Below are 19,944 nucleotides of genomic sequence, written 5' to 3'. Positions count from 1 at the left end.
CGTGTCTTAAACACCTCCAGGGAAGGTGACTCAACCACCTCCCTGGGCAGCCTCTGCCAGTGTCCAATGACCCTTTCTGTAAAAAATTTTTCCCTAATGTCCAGCCTGAACCTCCCATGGTGGAACTTGAGGCCATTCCCTCTCATCCTGCTCCCTGTCACTTGGGAGAAGAGCCCAGCTCCCTCCTCTCTGCAACCTCCTTTCAGGTAGTTGGAGAGAGCAATGAGGTCTCCCCTCAGCCTCCTCTCGTCCAGGATAAACACCCCCAGCTCTCTCAACCGTTTCTCATAAGGCCTGTTCTCCAGCCCCTTCACCAGCTTCGTTGCTCTTCTCTGGACTCGCTCCAGAGCCTCAACATCCTTCTTGTGGTGAGGGGCCCAGAACTGAACACAGGATTCACGTGTATGGAAAAGAGAAATGTTCCAGACAACAGGGCTTGTGTGCAGCTCTACAGATGACAAAAGGCATTGCTCGGCCACAGAGGAACCACACGCAGGGCGCCATGGAACAGGGCTGTGGAGCCGAGAACCACCCTGCCCGTGGCTATCGGGAGAGGCTGCCTGCTCAAACGGGTCCCTCTGCCTCAGAGCAGGCGCCCAACAGAGCCAGTTGCAGCAGGGTTACAGGGGCAGGTTTTACCCATCCAGTTGCTCCACTGCCAGCACACAAAAACGGCAGGGATTCTTGCACCACATATTACAGCAACCCCCTTATGACCATGGGACATCTCTCGAGCACTGCTTCACTTCCAGCAGCCACCCCCCACACACTGTCATTTTCAGACGGGTAAGGAATTCAGGACATACGGTACTCTGCAAAAATGGACAATCATAGAATGGTTTGGGTCGGAAGAAACCTCAAAGAACAGCCAGTTCTACATCTGACAGAGACATTTCCCACTGGATCAGGGGCTCCAGCTCCATCCAGCCTGGCCTCAAACACCTCCAGGGATGGGGCAGCCACCACTGCACTGGGCAACCTGGGCCAGTTTTCATTTTTCTCACAGCGAAACATTTCTTCCCGATATCTCATCTCAATCTCCCTTCTTTTGGCTTAAAACGATATAACACCTGACCCCATCCCAACCGGAACTAGAAAGAACTTCCAAATAGAGGTCCCGACTTGAGACATCTGTGATCTACTATGCATGTCCAGGAGAATTAATGAAAATTTCTATGTTTAACCAAGATTAATTTGGTTCATCTGCCTACAGTCTGTAAGCGCATATTACTAGGGAGACAGGCAATATGTTGAGGATTCCAACTGTGTAGTATTAGGAGAAAGCAAACCAGTTGGAATTAACCTTTCATTTTTAGAACTCTAGTTGTTTTATCACACTCCTGTTTCAGCAGAAAATAGACATTCATCGTCTGACAAGGCAGAAAAAGAGACAGGTTGCTTAGAGGAAAAAAGAAACAGACCAAATACAATATTTTTAACATATCTTGATATACAAAACTATCGGTGAAAAACAGATTGATTTCACTTTTTCTAATGACGGTAACCAGCATTCAACACCAAACATGAATGGATTCGGGCATTCTCTTTTCTGTGGGTACGGTTCTAGGTTTCCTGCAAGAGCTGAGCCACACACTCTGCAAACACTTAAATGAAGTTCCACCAGCTGAAGTGCCTGTGCATGCAGTGGGATCTGCAGCCTTATGATGGACCTACCCGTAATGCACACTGCGCTCTAACCGTAACAGAATCAAAGCTCACTGTGCTGTCTGCATCAAGGACTACACACAGCGTGCACCCCGTGGCTGCAAACGCTGCTTTTCAACCTGGTCACAATAACACGGAGCATGGCCATATCTTTGGGCTGCAGGAGCGTACAACAGATCCAAGCTGAGAAATTGTGACATAGCTGTTGCTGCCAGCTAGGAAAAGGCCATCTTTTTCACAGTGATGTCCCATTTTTCAGATGAAGAATTTTTCATTTTTCATTTTAAGAATTACCTAATGAGAAAAAGCTCTGTCTCCTCCCTCCATTGCATGGCCAAGTGTAGTTTTGTGGTCAGCCAGGACCAAAACAAAATACCTCCTCTCTGGGCTTTTCAGCAGCAGAAACCTGGCAAGTCTTTTCTTCCCTGTCTCCCACTTTATATCTTCAGTTATTACTTCTGATCACAAAGGCTCGAATTTGTAACCAGTATGCTAAACCCACTGTCATATTTTAGAAAAACATGATATTCTGGATGTCTGGGATATCGTCTATTACTCTTTGATTTATTTTTCAGTTTTATAGTTACATTTTCCTTTTCCTTAAAATCTAGCCCAACTATCATCTTAGCAACACCAAAAATAAGCACAACGAGGACAAAACTTTAAAAAACAAGGAAACTAACATTTGAGCTTGAAACGGAAACTGGAAAGAGTCCTCAAGACCTAAACGTCAGTAAAGACCAAACTCCAGGCTTTTCCATGAGTACAGACTCACTTGTTCCACTGACACTAATGGCAAGATCAGAGAAGATGCAGGTTTGTATCCACACGCACACGGTTTTACCTCTCAGGAAGACTCTACTATGAAAGAGAGAGACATGATGCCCAGAAAAGCAGAAATCCCCTTTTTATTGGGGCCCAGTACTTTCTCTCTACAGCTATGTGCATGTGAAGAGGAAGAACGTAACAATAACATCAGATGCAAGGAATTATTTGGTATTCCCATTCACCACAGAAACCTCGCAGTTTACAATCAGGGAAGGTCCCAGTGCGTTTGTAGGACTAGAATACAAAGATAATGAGAACATATGCTTACAGAAATCATCCAAATGTTCAAACCAGTATGTTGCAGATTTAGTTGGAACTAACAAAGAAATTCAACATGCTTCTAAAGAATGGAAATGCCAAACCAAAACTGCACGCAATGTTTTAAAATAGAAGCAAAGGACCCTCCCAGCAAAACAGAGTAAATGCTTGAGAAATGATTTTACACAAGAACATTCTCTGAAATCATTAGTCATTTTCATCATGTGTTAAGAATGGACTTTCAACAGTGTAATATAAAGAAATTAAATTGAAACCAGGCCCTAACAACTCGATGGTATGCACATGAGAACCCACCAGTATTGTACTCATCCAGAAAAAACTTCTTTTTGGACGTAAAGAGAAGTCTGACAATATAATTAAGTTTGTACTGCTACATCTTAAAAGATTTTTCCATAGCATTTTAGATCCTTAAAACTATGAGCACAAGTTCAAAGGTAACAGAATAAATTCCATTTCTTCTAAATCGTGGAAAGTATGCATGAGGAATATAAACACGGTAAGAAAAACATGAACAACTTAAACCTCTAGTCAGCATGAGGTGATAAAGTCACTCAACTTTGCCATGGCACCCCAAGTGCTCTGTTCTTTAGGAAGCTGGCAGCTTTTAAAGCATGACTGTGGCAGGGGCTCACTTGACAGAGACAGCAGCCAAAGCTCCAGGCACCCTGCATAACCTGAACTCAAATTGCATTTCACAACAGATTTATAAGTTTGTTTTATTTGTTGTAATAGTGAAGCATTTGTGTGAGCGGTTCTCATGAAATTCCTCAATCCATCCATCCTTCCACCTTTTCTCTAACTAGCCTACCTTTCCCTGAATACATGCCACTCCTCAGGAGAAATCCACGTAACCTTAGTTCCCTTTAAGTCAGACCCGTGGACAGAACAGTTCAGCGAGCTTATTTTCTTCCTTTGTCCCAGAAACGTCTCTGTCTCTAAGTGCTAAACCTACAGGTGATGTGTCTAGATACCCAGGGACTCTGCCATATGATTTATGAGATGGATTTAAACGCAAATCAAAGAGCGAAACTTTTGTACGAAAACCTCGTTTCATAGAAGTGATTCCCCATAAAACTTCTGCCTCAATTAAAAATAGATCTCCTATATGAACAGGCCCAAACGTCCCAGAAGGAAGAAGGTTCTGTGCAGCTGTTTTACACCAACTATCTCTCCCGAAAATTCAAAGGTTAAAGAGGTCAAACTCTGATCCTAACTCCTAATTACGGGCATCCACTTGAACCAGATCCAAATTCTCCACCTAGCGCAAAGAACGCAGACCAGAAGTCGCCCATGAAACTAACTCCGAGTAACGGAGAGGGGCGCGATGGCAGCTGCCAGAGCAGCTGGTGCAGTCGGAAACTTCCAACATGAAGCCTGGAAAAAGCCAGTTAAGTGGCAAGAATGCCGACATCAAATCTAGGCATTCCACATCACAACAAACCTCTACGGAAGTTAAACCCTTGCATATAACTTTGTCTTTACAAGTGCAATGAGGTCCTAACTTGAATGTGAGATTTTAAACGATTGCAAACATACCACCGTGAACTGAAACTCCTTAGAATGCAAACCCAGCCATAGTAATAAGCTCATACAAACTCGTTTGTGAGCATTTCTCTCCCTGTGTCCCCCCAGTATTCCCCAGTGGGGTGAGAACATTTGAGCAGAATCACATTACTAGGAGTTTCCAACAGATCTGAATCCAGTTGTTATTGCCACATCTGGTTTGTGCTGTCTCGTAATACAAGTCAATTATATTAAGAACTTACACAAATCCCCAAATTCAATAAATGCAATAGCGTTAACAAACCAATGTACCTTCAAACACCCACTGCCACAAGTTCAAAGCCATTATGATGGCCAATAGTGTGCACAGGTGGTGACAACAGCTTTGATATGGGAAAGAAATATTGACCAACTCATTTCACTTAGAATGCATTCTCAGTTAAGCCATTTCTGTTGAAAACAAACGAAACCTTTGAATGCACATCAAAGTCACATCCCAGGTAATTAATTTTACTGGAGGTAGGTATCACTGCAAGAAAAAAAACAGACAAAAATTTGCATGTGTCTCAGAAGCAAGCTCTAACAAAGCAGCCGCTCTGCTCTGCACTGCTCTGGGTGACAGGCTGCCTGTAGCACCAGCTGAAGTTCCAGCGCAGCCGATGACCATCGACAGTGACCAGAGCTCCACAAAGGACTCACACCTGACTGATACCGATTTGCACTGACAAACTTCATCTGCTCTTCGGGTCAACTTCTGGATTCAAAACTAAAGAAAACTTCCACCATGTTTGGCTCCTGGGCACTACCACATGTTAATTCTCATTAAATAACCCCATAAAAGGCATTTTTTTGGGTTTTGTTAAAAAACGACATTTTGACCCACACTCTTCTATGCCGTTAGCACTACAGTAGAGCAGGAAAAGAAAGATGAAAGCTTATTTTCTCCACGCTGAAAGACAATGTAGCAATCAATGAACTGTCTCTACTGAAATGGAGATGCACACCAGCAAGACGACAAGAGAACCAAATAAAAGCGTACTCAACTTCTCCATTTTAGGGAACAACCTTTATAACAGATATAAGAACTAAGAAATCCATTTGAAAAGAGCTTACTTGAGATTACCTTCAGCTTCCAGGGCAGAGAAGGAAGGTCAAACACCTCACGCATCATCTTTATCTACGTCAAACTGTGGCAGCACGCTGGCTGGCAGGCGTAAGTATTGAGTACAGATGGGTCAGACCAACCCATCCACCCACCCTCACCCAGCACCCATCTAATGCTGCGTGAAGCCTGCCTGCTGAAGGCAAAGCTATACTCCGCTTTCATTATTTAGCGGCTGGAAGATAACGGAGGAGACTGACAGCATCAAGAGAGCTTGGGTACAGCTTACAAACGTGAGCTTCCACCTCAGGTAAAGAAAGATGTCATCCTCTGCTAATCTGTGTTAATCACCACCCAGCATTTCTTTATTCAGCAATGACCGCATTTTATACTTCAAACTCTTTAAAAAATGGATAGAGTTTTATAAAAGATGACTATGGTAATAATTTGAGGCTTATTGGTGAAGGAAAAGCTCTCAAATTTATCAGCCCAATTTTAGTATTTTTAGAGGGGTTTTTTTATGGTCAGCTCGGCATAAAACATACAAACATCAGAAAATGTCATGCGCACTTCTAAAGGACACTCACCTTCACACAGTCACTACAGCTAAGTTTCTGAAGCGTGCTACCTGACCATTTAGCAGAGTCTGTGAGGGTCTGCCTCCGCTGCAGACTTTGCCCTGTTCCTCTGTAAATTCTTACGCAACAGGATAAACTTCAGAAATCTGTAGAGTTTCTCAATCCAACTGTGGTAGAATTTGACCTCGACTATTTATAATTTATTCAGCTATATCATTCGGCAACTGGAATCCCCTTATTTCGCATACCTACACTACATACCACAGGTATTTAAGATAGCAATGCACATTCATGCTTCTATCATGACATGACCTTTCCACAATGCTAATTTTAAAAAGGAAGATTTAATTTCTGCAGCTGAGAAAAAACAGATTTGGAAGCACAGCTGAAGCAGCATTTGATATAATGCACAAATCCTCGGTGTCCTCTGCCAGCCATCCTTGTGTGTCACCTCTGTGGTGGCTGCAGCTGTTGTGTCCAGCTCCCAGAGGAGGAGGTGATACAACTGGCACCACTGAGAGATCAGCTCGGTGGCAATCACAGAATCATAGAATCACTTGGTTGGAAAAGACCTCTGAGAACATTGAGTCCAACCCTATCCATCAGTTCTGCATGAGACCAAGACCAGTTTCCCATCCATCCTCCCAGTGGACAATACCCTTCTTTCTCCTCTTACATACTGTGTACCATAGAAATGTGAATTAGTTTAAAAATCCTTAATGATATCCTGTTTTCTGAGTAATTAAAGTGTTTCAGGCACCGAAATCTCACACTTCGAACAAAACCATATCCTCATCTCAGGTCAAATACACATGACAAAGCCTGCCGCTTGACTCATTAGTCTCTTGACTATCTGAAATGACTACAAATAAGATGCACAAGACACAGCACTGGGACCAGTTTCTGAGCAGGCCAGCCTTTCCCTTCATGCACGTCTGTGTGCCTAGGCAGTGGGAAATGAAGAATCACCATCAACCAAAGAGCACACGGAGGGTCCACGCAGCAGAGGGCAACAAACCCATCTTTTTATATTGGACACTGTACGGGGTAAAGACATAGATCACATCTCAGCTTATTCATTTAGGCCATATTTTCATGTAAATAGCAAATGAACGTGATACAAAAAGATCTATTTACAACAATCAGGGGATTCTATTCCAATTATTTAACACTATATTGTTACTATCTAGTAAGAATTGCACTAAAACAACGTCACTGGTAAACACATAGAGTTTTTTCTCTCACTTGGATTTAAACAGTAGTGGCTAAAGCCGTCCCGCTTTTAAAACCATAAAGAAAGGGATCATTCAGCTTTTTGTGGTGGTTTGACTCCTCTCTAAAGTTACAGATGAATCTCACAAGGTTCTAGAGCAATGTACTTAAAAAAGCCAATCCAAATCGAGGACGGACTGTTAAAAGCATGACGAGAGAAAGACCTTTTACTGATCTAACTGAACCTAGATGTAGCTATAATATAAAACTACCACCTGGTTTTGAACACTGCACAAACTCCTTTGTTTTGGCTGCCAATGATGTTCTGCCAAAAAAAAACCCCTAAAGTCAAAAAAACCTTACCAGTTTTCTCTAAGTGTGAACAATGTGATTTCAATACACATAAGCGCAAATACACACGGTAAACTCACCAGGTCGGAAAGACAATGGACAAGAACAGAACCCTCGCTCCTGCTCCCAGTGCTGCTACCAAGACAGCGAGAAGGGGAGCTGGCCTTGAGCATTCTGCATGCACAGAGAGGTCTCTGTAGTAATTTACTGACACAGAATCACTGCCAACCAGTCGTTAATCACAGGCATCCTCATAAAAGTGAGATTTTTAACCTCTGCAACACACTCAAGGTTTATATCAAAGTGTGCAGGACGTCACGTTTAAGGAAATGCAGCAGTAAGAGAACCTTAGGTAGAAGTACAGAGTGTGGTGGGAAAGAAAACATTTTCGTTGTTACTTAGGTTCAAGGCAACGTGTTCAAATGCAGCACGGATTTGCAGACACACTCCAAAAGATATACTGTGTCTTAGTACATGTAAATCTTCACTCTTAGGACAAAGGAGACCTCAGAAGATTGCTTACAACCTCGGAATCAGTTAAAGAGCTGACAGATGCTTTTGCTCATTCACCAACTTCCTTCCTTTTACATTTCCTCTCCATTATGCTGAGTCTATATATTTTATCATTCTCTGGTAGCGAGGAATTAAATGCTGGCTTTCAGTAGGGCTTATGACTCATCTCGCTGATCACAATAAAGAAGCAACACAGGTAGCATGCCTTGGAAACCTATAAATGACATTTCAAAGCTTACCATAAGCCAAGAACTTTCTCCTTGCAAAGGTTACCTGTTATAAAATTTTAAGACCTGTTCTATGTTCTAAATAATTTTATTAGCTACTTCCAATCAGTCCCTAAAACAGAAGATTTACTGCAAAGGCATAGAAAAGGAGTAACCGTTTGGCTGTATTGCAGGGTATGGCAGCTTCATGGCAGCGCAGCACACAGACGCCCGGTCCGGCTCTGCAGCTCTGACCCCCAGACGCACGGACAACCTGCCCTGACTCCTGCTGACACAGCTTTTGCTTTCGCTGGGGCTGCATGTGAGCCCTGTCAGCCACCAGGTCTGAAACACAGAACTTGCATCGATCTTAGAATCTACAGGCTCTTTACCACAACTCAATTCATAGAGCTTTCCATGATGGAAAATGCTCTTCTAGCACAGGGGTCAAAGTCCAGTTCCTGAAAACAAGACTCATCACTTTATGAACTGCAAACGAACTAGTGTGCAAAGAAAGATTCTGAAAATGTCAGCCAAAGACAGTCAGAAGTGATCTTGTCTAATATGCTGCAGTGCAGCAGCACAGGACAACCCGAAAGGCTTATTTTCTTCTAGGCTAACCTGGTCAAAAAACATATTTTAATAACTAAAAAGAAACCAAGAATGCAACAGGTTGTCACTGTTTGGGACAATTCCCAATAAATTCTCTCAATTCGATCCCTCAAAACTCTGTTCCCTCTCAGTTTCACAAAGCTTTAACTACTAACAGTTAATAGGAAACTATGAGCTGTTAAGTAAGCATTAGGATCAGATCCTTCTTTTAATCAGTTTCTACTAAATGCTCTGCTCTGCTGGTACCTTCTTGACCAGGTTCACAGAATAAAATATAAGAAAAGAATACATGAACGACAATAACAAACTGTCTTTCAAGAACCCAAGAACAGTCGAAAATAACATTCAACACTGTGAAATGTCATTACCTGCAAAGCATGAGAATCACCCCGGACCCCTCCAGAGTGGAAACCCAACAGCTGCTTCACAGCTCCTTATGATAAGGCAGAACCACGTAGGGAAGAAAACTAAGGGTAAGTTTGATTCCCAGGTGAAAGCGCAGAGGGAAGTTAGACTGAGAAAAAAGCTTTTATAATAAGCTGAGACAAACTAGAAAGTCAGGGCTGGAGGCCTGGGACCTGCAGCTGGATCAGGAACACGGCGGGCCACCTCAATGAATGATGATTTCCTCAGCACAGCCTCCCCGAACAACGAGGGAAACCCTGGCTTTGGCATTATCTTTAAAGGCAGGAGTGCTTCCAACTAAGTTCTCCATTCCTTCCCAAGGATGTTTTCCCTTGGAGTTCTGTGCAAATACTGACATGACTAGATTCAGGAAAACTGGAAGGATCCCCACTATAATCACCCACTATATGCTGAACGCCAGTTCAATGCAGCCCGAGTACAGCTGTCCGAGCTGTGCTGCCCAGAGCCGCTGCTGCATTTAACCCTCCCCGGGACCTGAGACCAAGTTTGGGCCAGTCTACTTAGAAAAGTGGGGTGTGAAAATGAAATTAAAGCCAAATTGTGAACTTCACTGCAGTGCTGTTTTAGGGCTGGCTGAAAACACACCCTGCAACAGAAAATCACAGGATCACTAGGTTGGAAAAGACCTCTTAGATCATCGAGTCCAACCCTTCCTATCTGCCACTAAACCATGTCCCTGTTGGTGCTTGCACAACAGAAGGCAACAGGGAATTGAGTCCTTTGTTTTTAAGCACAAGTTTAACTCTGATGACACTGAAGTACTGAAAGAATCTGATTAACAGATACACCACATCAATTTCCTGTACTAAAGGCCATCAAAGCCATCATTCTAATTTTCTGCTTCTCCCACAGGGATAAAAGGGCTTTATTTGTTATCAAACGAAAGTGCGGCTTTTTTTACTTTGTTTTTATTAAAGGCATCTTTAAATAATTTTATGAAAACGTTTCTAGCCTTTTGTCTATTGTAAGGAGGCAAAAGAAGATTTATTTAGCTAAATTCACAGTCCCCTTTAACGTAATACTAGGGCTTTGTGCTACAGTGGATTAAAGCGGCATCTGTTCTTCTCTGGAAACCTGGAGTCAAATCACAGCAGCTCAATAAACTTGCCTTCTCTGTCTGTACCCTAACTAGAATCGCCCTTCCTCCAAATAAAATCCAAATGGATTCCCGAAGGACACAGGGAGGGTTACAGCTATGTAACTAAGATATTTTTAGCTAATAAGTTTCTTTTCATAACTAAGCAGTATGAATGAAACAAAATCTGTATTTACATAAGTTTGGATATAAAATGACAATATGAAGGATGCTAAAAATGAACTTCCAGATGTAGGGCTTGATTCTGCTCGTGGAACTATGAGATCTTGTAAAAGACAACAGAAACAGAGAAGCAAAATCAGGAACATGGATTTGGCTTGTGGCCCATACTCTGTTCAAACAGAAATGAAATCTAAACAAAGCACAGTTAACAAAACCAGGGCACCAGCACACTTTGTCCCCAAACCCCACATCCAGCTCTTCATAATTCCGGCTGTTCTGCTGATCAGGCAGCGCCTGGGTTAAGGGCACATCCTCACACAGTTAATGTAACAAATAGAGCAATCAGGGCTCCATCCTGATTACAGTTGCTGAGGTCTCCTGCAGTTCTGTTATTAAATAAACATAAAAGGCAATAATTGATTGACAGCTGCTGTGATTAAAATATGCCTGGCGCTGAAATGAATGATAAAATTGCCATCAATCCTGACAGATAGAGAACTACGTAAATGCTGAAAAAGCAAGAAAATCGGAACCTTCATGTCCTTCACAAATTATGGTAAATCCTTGCAATGAGGAGGCACAACAGACAATCATCCAGCTCATGTACCTCCACGTATCATAATGCTCAAAGCAACAAAGTGGGCTTTTTCTCCTCAAACAATGGTCCTTCGCATTTTTTTTCAAACAAATACAGTGTTCAAAAATACAAGAACTCAAGCCATTCATTTGCACCTGTCGGAATCGGGCAGAAACTGGAAGCTGCTCGGGTTTACAAGAGGGTGCATTTGTCTGGATCTTAGGATCCTGGGAAGGTCTAATGGATAATTGCCAGGACATCTTTATGGCATTAATATTTCCAAAAAAAGCCACCCTGATAGCAGGCTAAATCCAGTTTTACTCATGGAGAGGCGCACAGCTGAGGCTGTAAAGTGAAGGCAACGCAGTGTCTCCAATTTCAGTGGGAACACCACACAGCACAGAGGATGGGTCCTACCAGGAAAGCACTATCTCGCCTCCAGCACTTGTTTCTCAAGGCTCTCTAGAGACGCCTGAAGTCTGCCTATCAGTGGTGTCAGACACCAAGAAACACCACAGAAAGATGCAAGAAGATGCCGTGTGCCTGCAGATGGTATCTCCACAAGTGCTGGTCTGGGTTAGGATGACACCCTGCATCTGCCAACAAAGGACCGGCTACTTTTAGGCCAGCTTTTATAATTCAGAGCTACTTCTTATTGGTGATCAGGGCAAATACAGTTTGCAAGCATAATTTGAGTAATCATATAAGTGTGCTAATCAGCTACACAGTTAGGAGATCTCCTTCTGCATTAAGTCTGATTCTTGAATTGCCATCTTCATGCTTCATAAAACATGATCAGTATAAAGTAAGCTGCTGTTCCAAAGTCGTCATACCCTCTGAAATCCTAGCACCTAATCTCTGGATCCGCAAAGGCAGGAAAGAATCCTAGCCTCCAAGTGACGGAAGAGCATTCTCATGAAGACTAAACATTTGGGGGAATATTTTCTCTACCCACGTGCATAGAAAAGCAATTCTCTTCAGAAAACTTTCATTTCATAAATATGAAATGGTTACAGGGCGAGAAAAACCATGCAAGGCCATGGGGCCTTCCATCCAAAGAAACCACTTCCCAATTCTCAAGAGGAACACCCTCCTGACTGCTCCTGGAGAGACCTTCTCCAGCAGAGAAGCCTGCTTGCCCAGTGCTAACTCACCGTGTCAACTCCTAGCAACCTTCCAACATAGCTTCATGACAAAAACAACAAACCAGTGTCACTGTTCCACTTGGTATTTGTACTTTTCGGGTGAAATTCTGAATCTTTTGGGTTTCCTTACCTGGAATTTGCAAATTATGCAATGAAACTGAATGGCAAACGGTTTATTAAACGCACAAGGATTCCCAGAAAGCTTCTAGAGGAGCAAAGAAACAACTAAATGCTGCTGGTACACCAAGTATGAGAATTGTTACCATTAGCTCCAGCTCCTACATTACAGTTAGTATCTTTGATAACAACAAATTATTTCAGATTAGTAGGAATAGGAAAAAAACCAGACGGCAGCTGACCTCACATGTAAACCCCCAACACTGAGCACCTATTTAATTCAGAAAAAACCCAGCTGATTACTACAGAACAGTACTCTGGATTATCAGGTATTTGGGGAACTCGAACAGGACATCACAACAGCAAATCAAATCTGGTTCTAAAGTAGAAGCGAAAGGGAAAACAAGTCATTTCATTCAGCACGGGTTAAGTTCTTCCCACAGCACCAGAGAAGTAATGAATTCCGTGTCTGCAGGAAGGGTATCTGCCACAAGAACAGACGCTGTTAAACCCAGCCATCCAAACTAAGGACTCAGCAGTTCCTCTTTCAACACATCAGGCAGAATAATCAAGCTTCACTGAAAGGAAGTGCAAAGCAATGTGCAAATGGAGGAAAAAAAAGTCTGAAACAATGACTGAACAGCAGAATGGAGCTGTGCGAATACAGTCTAATCTGCCACTAAAGGAACGCTGCCATTTATGTTTCATAGCAAGCCGTGCAAACCTCACGTCACTTATGCAAACATTACCAGCTCCGCGCAGGAAACCTGCCAGCTCAACTTTATCATTTTCCTTAAGGGTAAAAATGGGCTTAATGTGTGACTAAACTGCACCATAAAACGTTTTGCTTTATCAAAACCACTTTTCCTTTCTTTTCAAGCAAAGACACTGCTGCATTCATAGGCAGCTCCCCTGAATCCAGCCACTTCCTACTTTTCTGTTTTCCCACACACGCACACACCCAATTTAAGACCTTGCCTATCTTTAGTTAAACCGAATGTTTCTTTAACAGTTGACTGGCTCAGAATTTCATCAAATTACTTGGTGGAATAAGCTTCAGCGATTAGATGGCTTTGAGGGATAACATTTATTTTACCAGGGGGATAATTTTATTTTGCCAGGGCGCTTGCTGGGATAACTATTTTAGTCCATCGTAACCTATACACAGTATTACACAAGAAAAACTGGTTTCTACATCTCCTTTTCCCGTGGCTCAAGCAGGGAGCAGGGTGCTTTTGTAATCCTGACGCACGTTAGTTCAGTAGTTAACAACACACCAGCACAACAGAGACTGGAGATAGCAACAGGACCCACTTTATTCTTCACGATGAGGGTGGTGAGACCGCGTCCCAGGTTGCCCAGAGCAGTGGTGGCTGCCCCATCCCTGGAGGGGTTCAAGGCCAGCTTGGATGGGGCTTGGAGCAGCCTGATCCATGGCAGCGGGTTGTAAATGGATGGAGTATAAGGTCCCTTCCAATCCAACCCATTCTATGATTCTTTTCTGCTCTCCTCACACCAGCCGTCCAGCATCCCTGGCCCTTGGAGTGGACGGTTGTGCTCTGCTCCTGCTGGATGACTGGAGCGTTCTGCTCTGTTATCGCTGGGTGAGGTGCGAGTGCAGAATGCTGGGCAGCCCCCCATGCACAAGGCGCCTTCCCAGCCATTGCCAGGATCTCCGATCCTTGGCACACAGAGTATAGGACAGCTCGGAGCTCTGGAGAAGAACTTGTCTGGCACCAGCCACGGGATTTCTCACACTTGGTGAAAAGAAGGGGTCTCGGGCTGGGTCTGAGGCACGCGCCAAGGCAGGTGGCAATCTGACAGCGCCCTCCTGCTGGTTTCATAGAATCGTTTGTTTGGAAAAGAGCTTTGCTATCAGAATCCAACCGCCCCTGTCCACTGCTAAACCAGATCCCCCCCTCCTTTTCAATCCCTGCAAGGGACGGGGACTCCACCACTTCCTCCGAGCGGCTGTTCCAGCGCCTGAGAACCCTTTTTAGTGTGAAGGATTTTTTTTTTTTTCCCTGATGTCTATAACCTAAACCACCCCACGTACAACTTCGAAGCCGTCCCCTCCCGTCCTGCCCGCTTCTCACCGGATGCGGTCTCGAACCCGGGTCCCCACGGTTCGCACGGCTCCCCCCCCCCCCCATTAAATATAACTCTCATCCCCTTTGTGCATCGAAACCCCCTTCCCTTTTCTTCTCACCAGCTTTCCAGCTCCAACTCCAGCAGCGACTGGGTCCTCTCGGAGCTGCAGTGCAAGCACCACATGGCCGCGCCGGACTGGCACCGCTCGCCTCCAACACCAACACCACCATAACCGCCCCCTCCAGCCGCCCCGCCCGCTCCCCTCGCTCCGCCGGCGGGGGATGCGCAGGCGCGGCGGCTCCAACTCGATCCTTCTCATCCTTCCAGCCGGGAGACGCTGGGGCAGGGCCCCGCCGGGCACCTAAGGTGCCCGGCGGGGCCCTGCCCCAGCGTCTCCCGGTAGAGCCCAAAACCAGCCTCCATCTCCCCCCAAACACCTCTCAGCATCCCTGAATGGTTTGGCTTGGAAGGGACCTCAAAGCCCATCCAGGTCCAACCCTCCCACTGGGTCCCTCAGCCCTGAGCACCTCCAGGGTGCTGGTTTGTAGGTTTAATGAGGGCTGGAGCACCTCGCGTAGGAGGGCAGGGTGAGGGAGTTGGGGTTGTTGAGCCTGGAGAAGAGAAGGCTCTCAGGAGATCTCATAGCGACGTTCCGGTACCTGAAGGGGTACAGGAAAGCTGAGGAGGGACTGGTTACAAAGGCGTGGAGCGATGGGACGAGAGGCAGTGGGTATCAGCTGGAGAGGGGCAGATTTAGGCTAGACGCAAGGAGGAATTTCTTCACTGTGAGGGTGGGGAGGCTCTGGCCCAGGTGGCCCAGGGAAATTGTGGCTGCCCCATCCCTGGAGGTGTTCAAGGCCAGGTTGGATGGGGCTTGGGTCCCCCTGATCCAGTGGGAGGTGTCCCTGCCCACAGCAGGAACTGGATGGGCTTTAAGGTCTCTTCCAAGCCAAACCATTCCACGATTCTATGATTCCATGAATTATCTTGTCATATAAATCTGTCTTGTATCAACAGATATTACGCAGACCCATCTCCAGACATGGATAAATAACCTGAAAGAATAAACACTTTCTTAGAGTTGCAAGAATTAATTGATATGCTTAGAATCATAGAATAGTTTGGGTTGGAAGGGACCTTAAAGATCACCCAGTTCCACCCCCTGCCTTGGGCAGGGACACCTCCCACGGGATCAGGGGCTCCAAGCCCCATCCAACTTGGCCTTGAACACCTCCAGGGATGGGGCAGCCACAGCCTCCCTGGAGGTTGTCTCGTAGTTGTCTTGTCCCTTAGCTTTCTTGCAAGAGGTAGTTCTCTTAGGTCAAGAGAGAACCTGAAAGGGAGTCTCCAGACATGGTTGGATAACCTAAAAAGTTAAACATTCTTTGAGGACTTACACGGTTCTTTGTCTAAAACTAGTCTATATACCCCCTGCTTTTGTAAGATGGGATGCCTTTTTTAGAAGGGCATCCAATTCAGCGCTCAATTGTAAAATAAAAATAGTATTGCCTTTGCTTTGAAGACTTTCAATATTTTACCAGTTAATTAGTGTTTCTCATAATTTCTCCCTAAGATCTCATCTCAATCTCCCCTCTTTCAGCTTAAAACCATTCCCCCTCGTCCTGTCCCTCATCGAGTGCCCCTCCCCAGCTTTCCTGAGGACCCTTTGAGTACTTCAATGGATGGGGCATCCACGACTTCCCTGGGCAAGATTTAGACTAGACATTAGGAAGAAATTCTTCACGATGAGGGTGATGAGGCACTGGAACAGGTTGCCCAGGGTACTCTTGTGCTCCAGACCCTTCCCCAGCTCTGCTGCTGTGGAGAACAGCAATTTTGGGAGGACACTTAAAAAACACCTATCAGAACTTCAGATAAGAATGAGTAATTAAGGTTTAGATGTGGCACCACCAAAACCTGACCTGGAAAGCTTGTGGATTTCGCTATATCATATCCTTGGTTTTCTCAGAGTTTGTAAATGGGAATAGAAGGAAACCTCCACCTCCTCCAAGCTCACGGTAGCTCGCTCCTAAAGCTCGCTCTGGCCAGCAGGAATTCCTCACTAGAAATGTCCATCCTCAACGGAATGCCATCATCACGGCATCTGACACATTTATAACAATCCTTCCTAATTTTTTTTCAACCAGATTCACATGCAGTGGTTAAAGTATTGCAAGAAATCAAGTCTAAACGGAGTTAATTGTAGCTTAGTAATTCATAAATGAAAACCATCTCATCTCCTATAATACCATCCAAAGGTGCTTTAATTTATATAAACACCTCTTATGTAGAAACCACACACCTGCAAATGAGGACACAGAAATGATATAAATTTTCTGTCACACAAGAACATTTTATACACATATTTTAACAAAAATGCTTATGCTTTGCAACGCTTTCCTAGCCTTCCTCCCCCACAGCCCAGAAAAGAGAAGGGTTCACAGCATGTCTGGAAGGTTAACCCAAGTGCTGAAGAACTAAGGAGTCAGCAAGTTTCCGAACCTGTTGTCCCCAGGGAACATCACCATATCAACTGCTGCTCCTGTTCAGAACACAGCCTGAGCTCCTCTGCTGCGCTGAACTACAAATCATTTTGAACTACAAATCATACTTGTAAATCGTAGTTTCCTTGATAGACTATTCCTACGGCGATTTTAGCTCCACAGGTCAAGAGAAACGCTGAAACTGCACCATAACACCAGTAGTTAAATGGTGCTACCGATAGGTACAAAGACATTAGTGCTTCAAAAAATAGTAAGGCCCATAAGGTTAATAACCTGAAATAACGCAGGAAAACATGACAAGTTTTAACTTTTGGATTTCCTGTTTCATGGAACTGTCAAAACAACTTGCTTTCCAAATTAAGTTTCCCTTCACCAAAATAAGCATCCTGCCTATGTAAACTGGGCAAACTGTCTAACCACAGACACTCACTGTCTTCACTGAGGTGCCAGGGAGCTGGAGAAGGGGAAGCATTAAGAAAATGAACCATTCTTGGACACGGGGAGGGGGGGTGGTTGGTACGTTCGCCACTAAAAGCTTCATTCATAACCATTTGCACAATATTTATTGCAGTTTCATGTAGGGACAGAGCAATTAGCATTATACATGGAAATATTCCAGCACATGAAAGAAGAACTGGCTGATTTCTGTTTGGGGAGACTCAGAAGTTCAGTCAGAAACGAGAACTGTTGCTCAAACAAACTGGGTACAAGGAAAAGCACAACGCAAGGCCCAGCTGTGCCTGTGTGCTGTATATACAACATGCCTCGTATTTACAGTACCTACTATCAGAGCCGATCACAGCTTTCTGGATGGTAAAAAGAACCAAAGCAATTTTACTTAAAGCCAGGTAAGCGTTTGGATTGAGTGTGCCTTTTGCATAGTTTCCTAAGGAGGGATTAGGCATGGATTCCAATAAGCTTGGGTTTAACCAGCTTTCAGTGAAACTCAAATATGTTAAGGAAGGACACACCTACACTGGCTGTTTTGATAGTAATATCATCGCAAGTCTATAACCAGGGACTATTTACACTGCAATGCTACTTTCAACATCTAGTGGATATCCAGACAGGCTCTTCCCTACAGAAGTTCTGGGATAGATGACAACTCCACATTTTTCTGGTCCTGACTCAATGCCCTGCTGCACCACACTTCATTTCCACTGGTAAACAGAGACAAATCCAAAGCAGACTGTCCGCAGAAGTCAGCTGCTCCTTTGGAAACCAGTTTCCATTTAGAAACCAGGCACAGACAGTTTTAGCGTGGGCTGAGAAGGAGGATACATGCTGGAAAGGGCGGCTGAGGAGCTCTGACCTCAAAAACAGTCACAGAATTTTCTGAAGAATGTGCTTTCCTGAAACGGCTTCAAGCAGAATCTTCCTTCTACAGACACCAACACGCAAGAAAAGCAACCAACCAAGCAATAATAACATATCCCATTTCAAATTGTACAGCTTCCCCTGATGCCAGACATCCAGAATTTTCCATTTTGTTTTTACCATTCTGCTACAAAGCTTTTGTTAAAGTGATTTCTTGTTTTACTAAGTCTTCAAAACCTAAAGGAGAGATTAAATGCCAAAATCATCTACGGATTTAAGATCTCACATGTATACCAACAGGGGAAATTAAACACAGAAAAACAAATTATTGCTGCATTATGCAGATCATCATTGTGGTTTCCAGTCAAGGCAGCCTGATGGAATTGTTTTTGGAGGGATATTTTGGTGATGTTTCAACATTTCAAAGCCATCTTCATTGAACCATAATCCATACCACATAATGCAGCCTCCTTCACGTAGCATTAACCATAATCCATACCACCTAATCCAGTCTCCTTCAGGTAGTAGTAACCATAATCCACAGTGCATAATCCAGTCTCCCTCAGGTGGTGATTCTGCATAGACATCTAGGCTTGATGTTTTAGGACAGTTTTGTGGTGGCACATAGCTGCTTCTTGCCCTCCTGACTGCACAGGTACAGTGCTTGTGCTCTGTGCCAAACACACAGAGGTGATGTTACAGGCCATAGAAGGCAGGAGAGGCTCTTTTAACAACACACAGCCAACGTGGGCTTCTCTACCACTTTTTTTTTAATCCGTACTTCGCATAGGAACCTTTGGCAGAACCCGCAGGACATACAGGGGCTACATCTCTCTGTTGTTCTTCCATGTCTGTTTTCACATCTACTGAGTATCAGAGCTACCACCAAGATGCTTTCAGAATATGTCGTGCAGGGTAAGGAGCCAGGAAAGTAATTTTTCATATCTTAGTATCCCTATCCCTGGCAGTTTGTTGGAACACAAGTTAATAGTACAATACAAAGTTATCTTTGCTCCACTAGAAAAAGATCGACTTGGTTGAAGAAAAAAAATGAAGGAACTAGGAAATATTTGTGCGAGAGGACACAAACAAAGGTTTCAGACCGTGAACTTAGGCTCACTAGATTAGTCCAGAAGTTGGAGGTGAGTAATTGTGGAGCAAGCAGGCTGGCTGACCCCAGGAAGAGCTTGTTGTTGGCAGCCGGCTCATTCCTCGGAGTTGCTGGTTCATTCACTTCATACCCCTGGCATTTTCAGGCAGTGTGACCACTAAATATGACTGATTAATTTACAAAGGCGGCTCCAATTTTGTTACCATTATTGTGTTTAGCAATACCTCAGTAGGGAATGTTACACTTAGACTATCAACCCTCCTTACTAAAGCTAACCATGCTTTGTTACTAATGCAGAAGTATAATTAAACTTAGATTAAGCATAACACTGAATTTTGGTTTATCCAGTAATTTACATATATCACTGTTATTTAACGTGTTAACAGCCAAGATAAAGTTTATAAACCCCAAGAGTGCAAACTCAATTTGTAATTATGAGCACACAGCAATTTGTATAACATGCCATCTAAATTTACAGTAATTATGACCCTGCTTAAGGGTAATTCCCAACTTAATCACATTTAATACACCATTATTTCCAAGCTCTAA

General features: G+C 44.0%; 1 protein-coding gene across 6 annotated transcripts in view; it reads right to left on the bottom strand.

The window, feature by feature from the left end:
* Positions 1 to 19,944, bottom strand: part of IQSEC1 (IQ motif and Sec7 domain ArfGEF 1) — a 160,071-nt gene that overhangs the window by 55,791 nt on the left and 84,336 nt on the right. For 2 of the 6 annotated variants that reach the window (XM_069865650.1, XM_069865651.1), the window contains exon 1: positions 14,582 to 14,721. The exons of the other annotated variants lie outside the window; for them this stretch is intronic. In XM_069865650.1, the coding sequence (XP_069721751.1) occupies positions 14,582 to 14,646 (65 nt within the window). In that variant the 5' untranslated portion in view covers positions 14,647 to 14,721. Of the gene's footprint in view, positions 1 to 14,581; positions 14,722 to 19,944 lie in introns of those variants that run through there. 6 annotated transcript variants of the gene reach the window in all.

This window comes from Phaenicophaeus curvirostris, chromosome 11, assembly GCF_032191515.1.
Source record: "Phaenicophaeus curvirostris isolate KB17595 chromosome 11, BPBGC_Pcur_1.0, whole genome shotgun sequence".
NCBI classification, from domain to species: Eukaryota; Metazoa; Chordata; class Aves; order Cuculiformes; family Cuculidae; genus Phaenicophaeus; species Phaenicophaeus curvirostris.
Note: the sequence above shows the minus strand (reverse complement) of the source record. Positions and strands in the feature narration are given on the sequence as shown.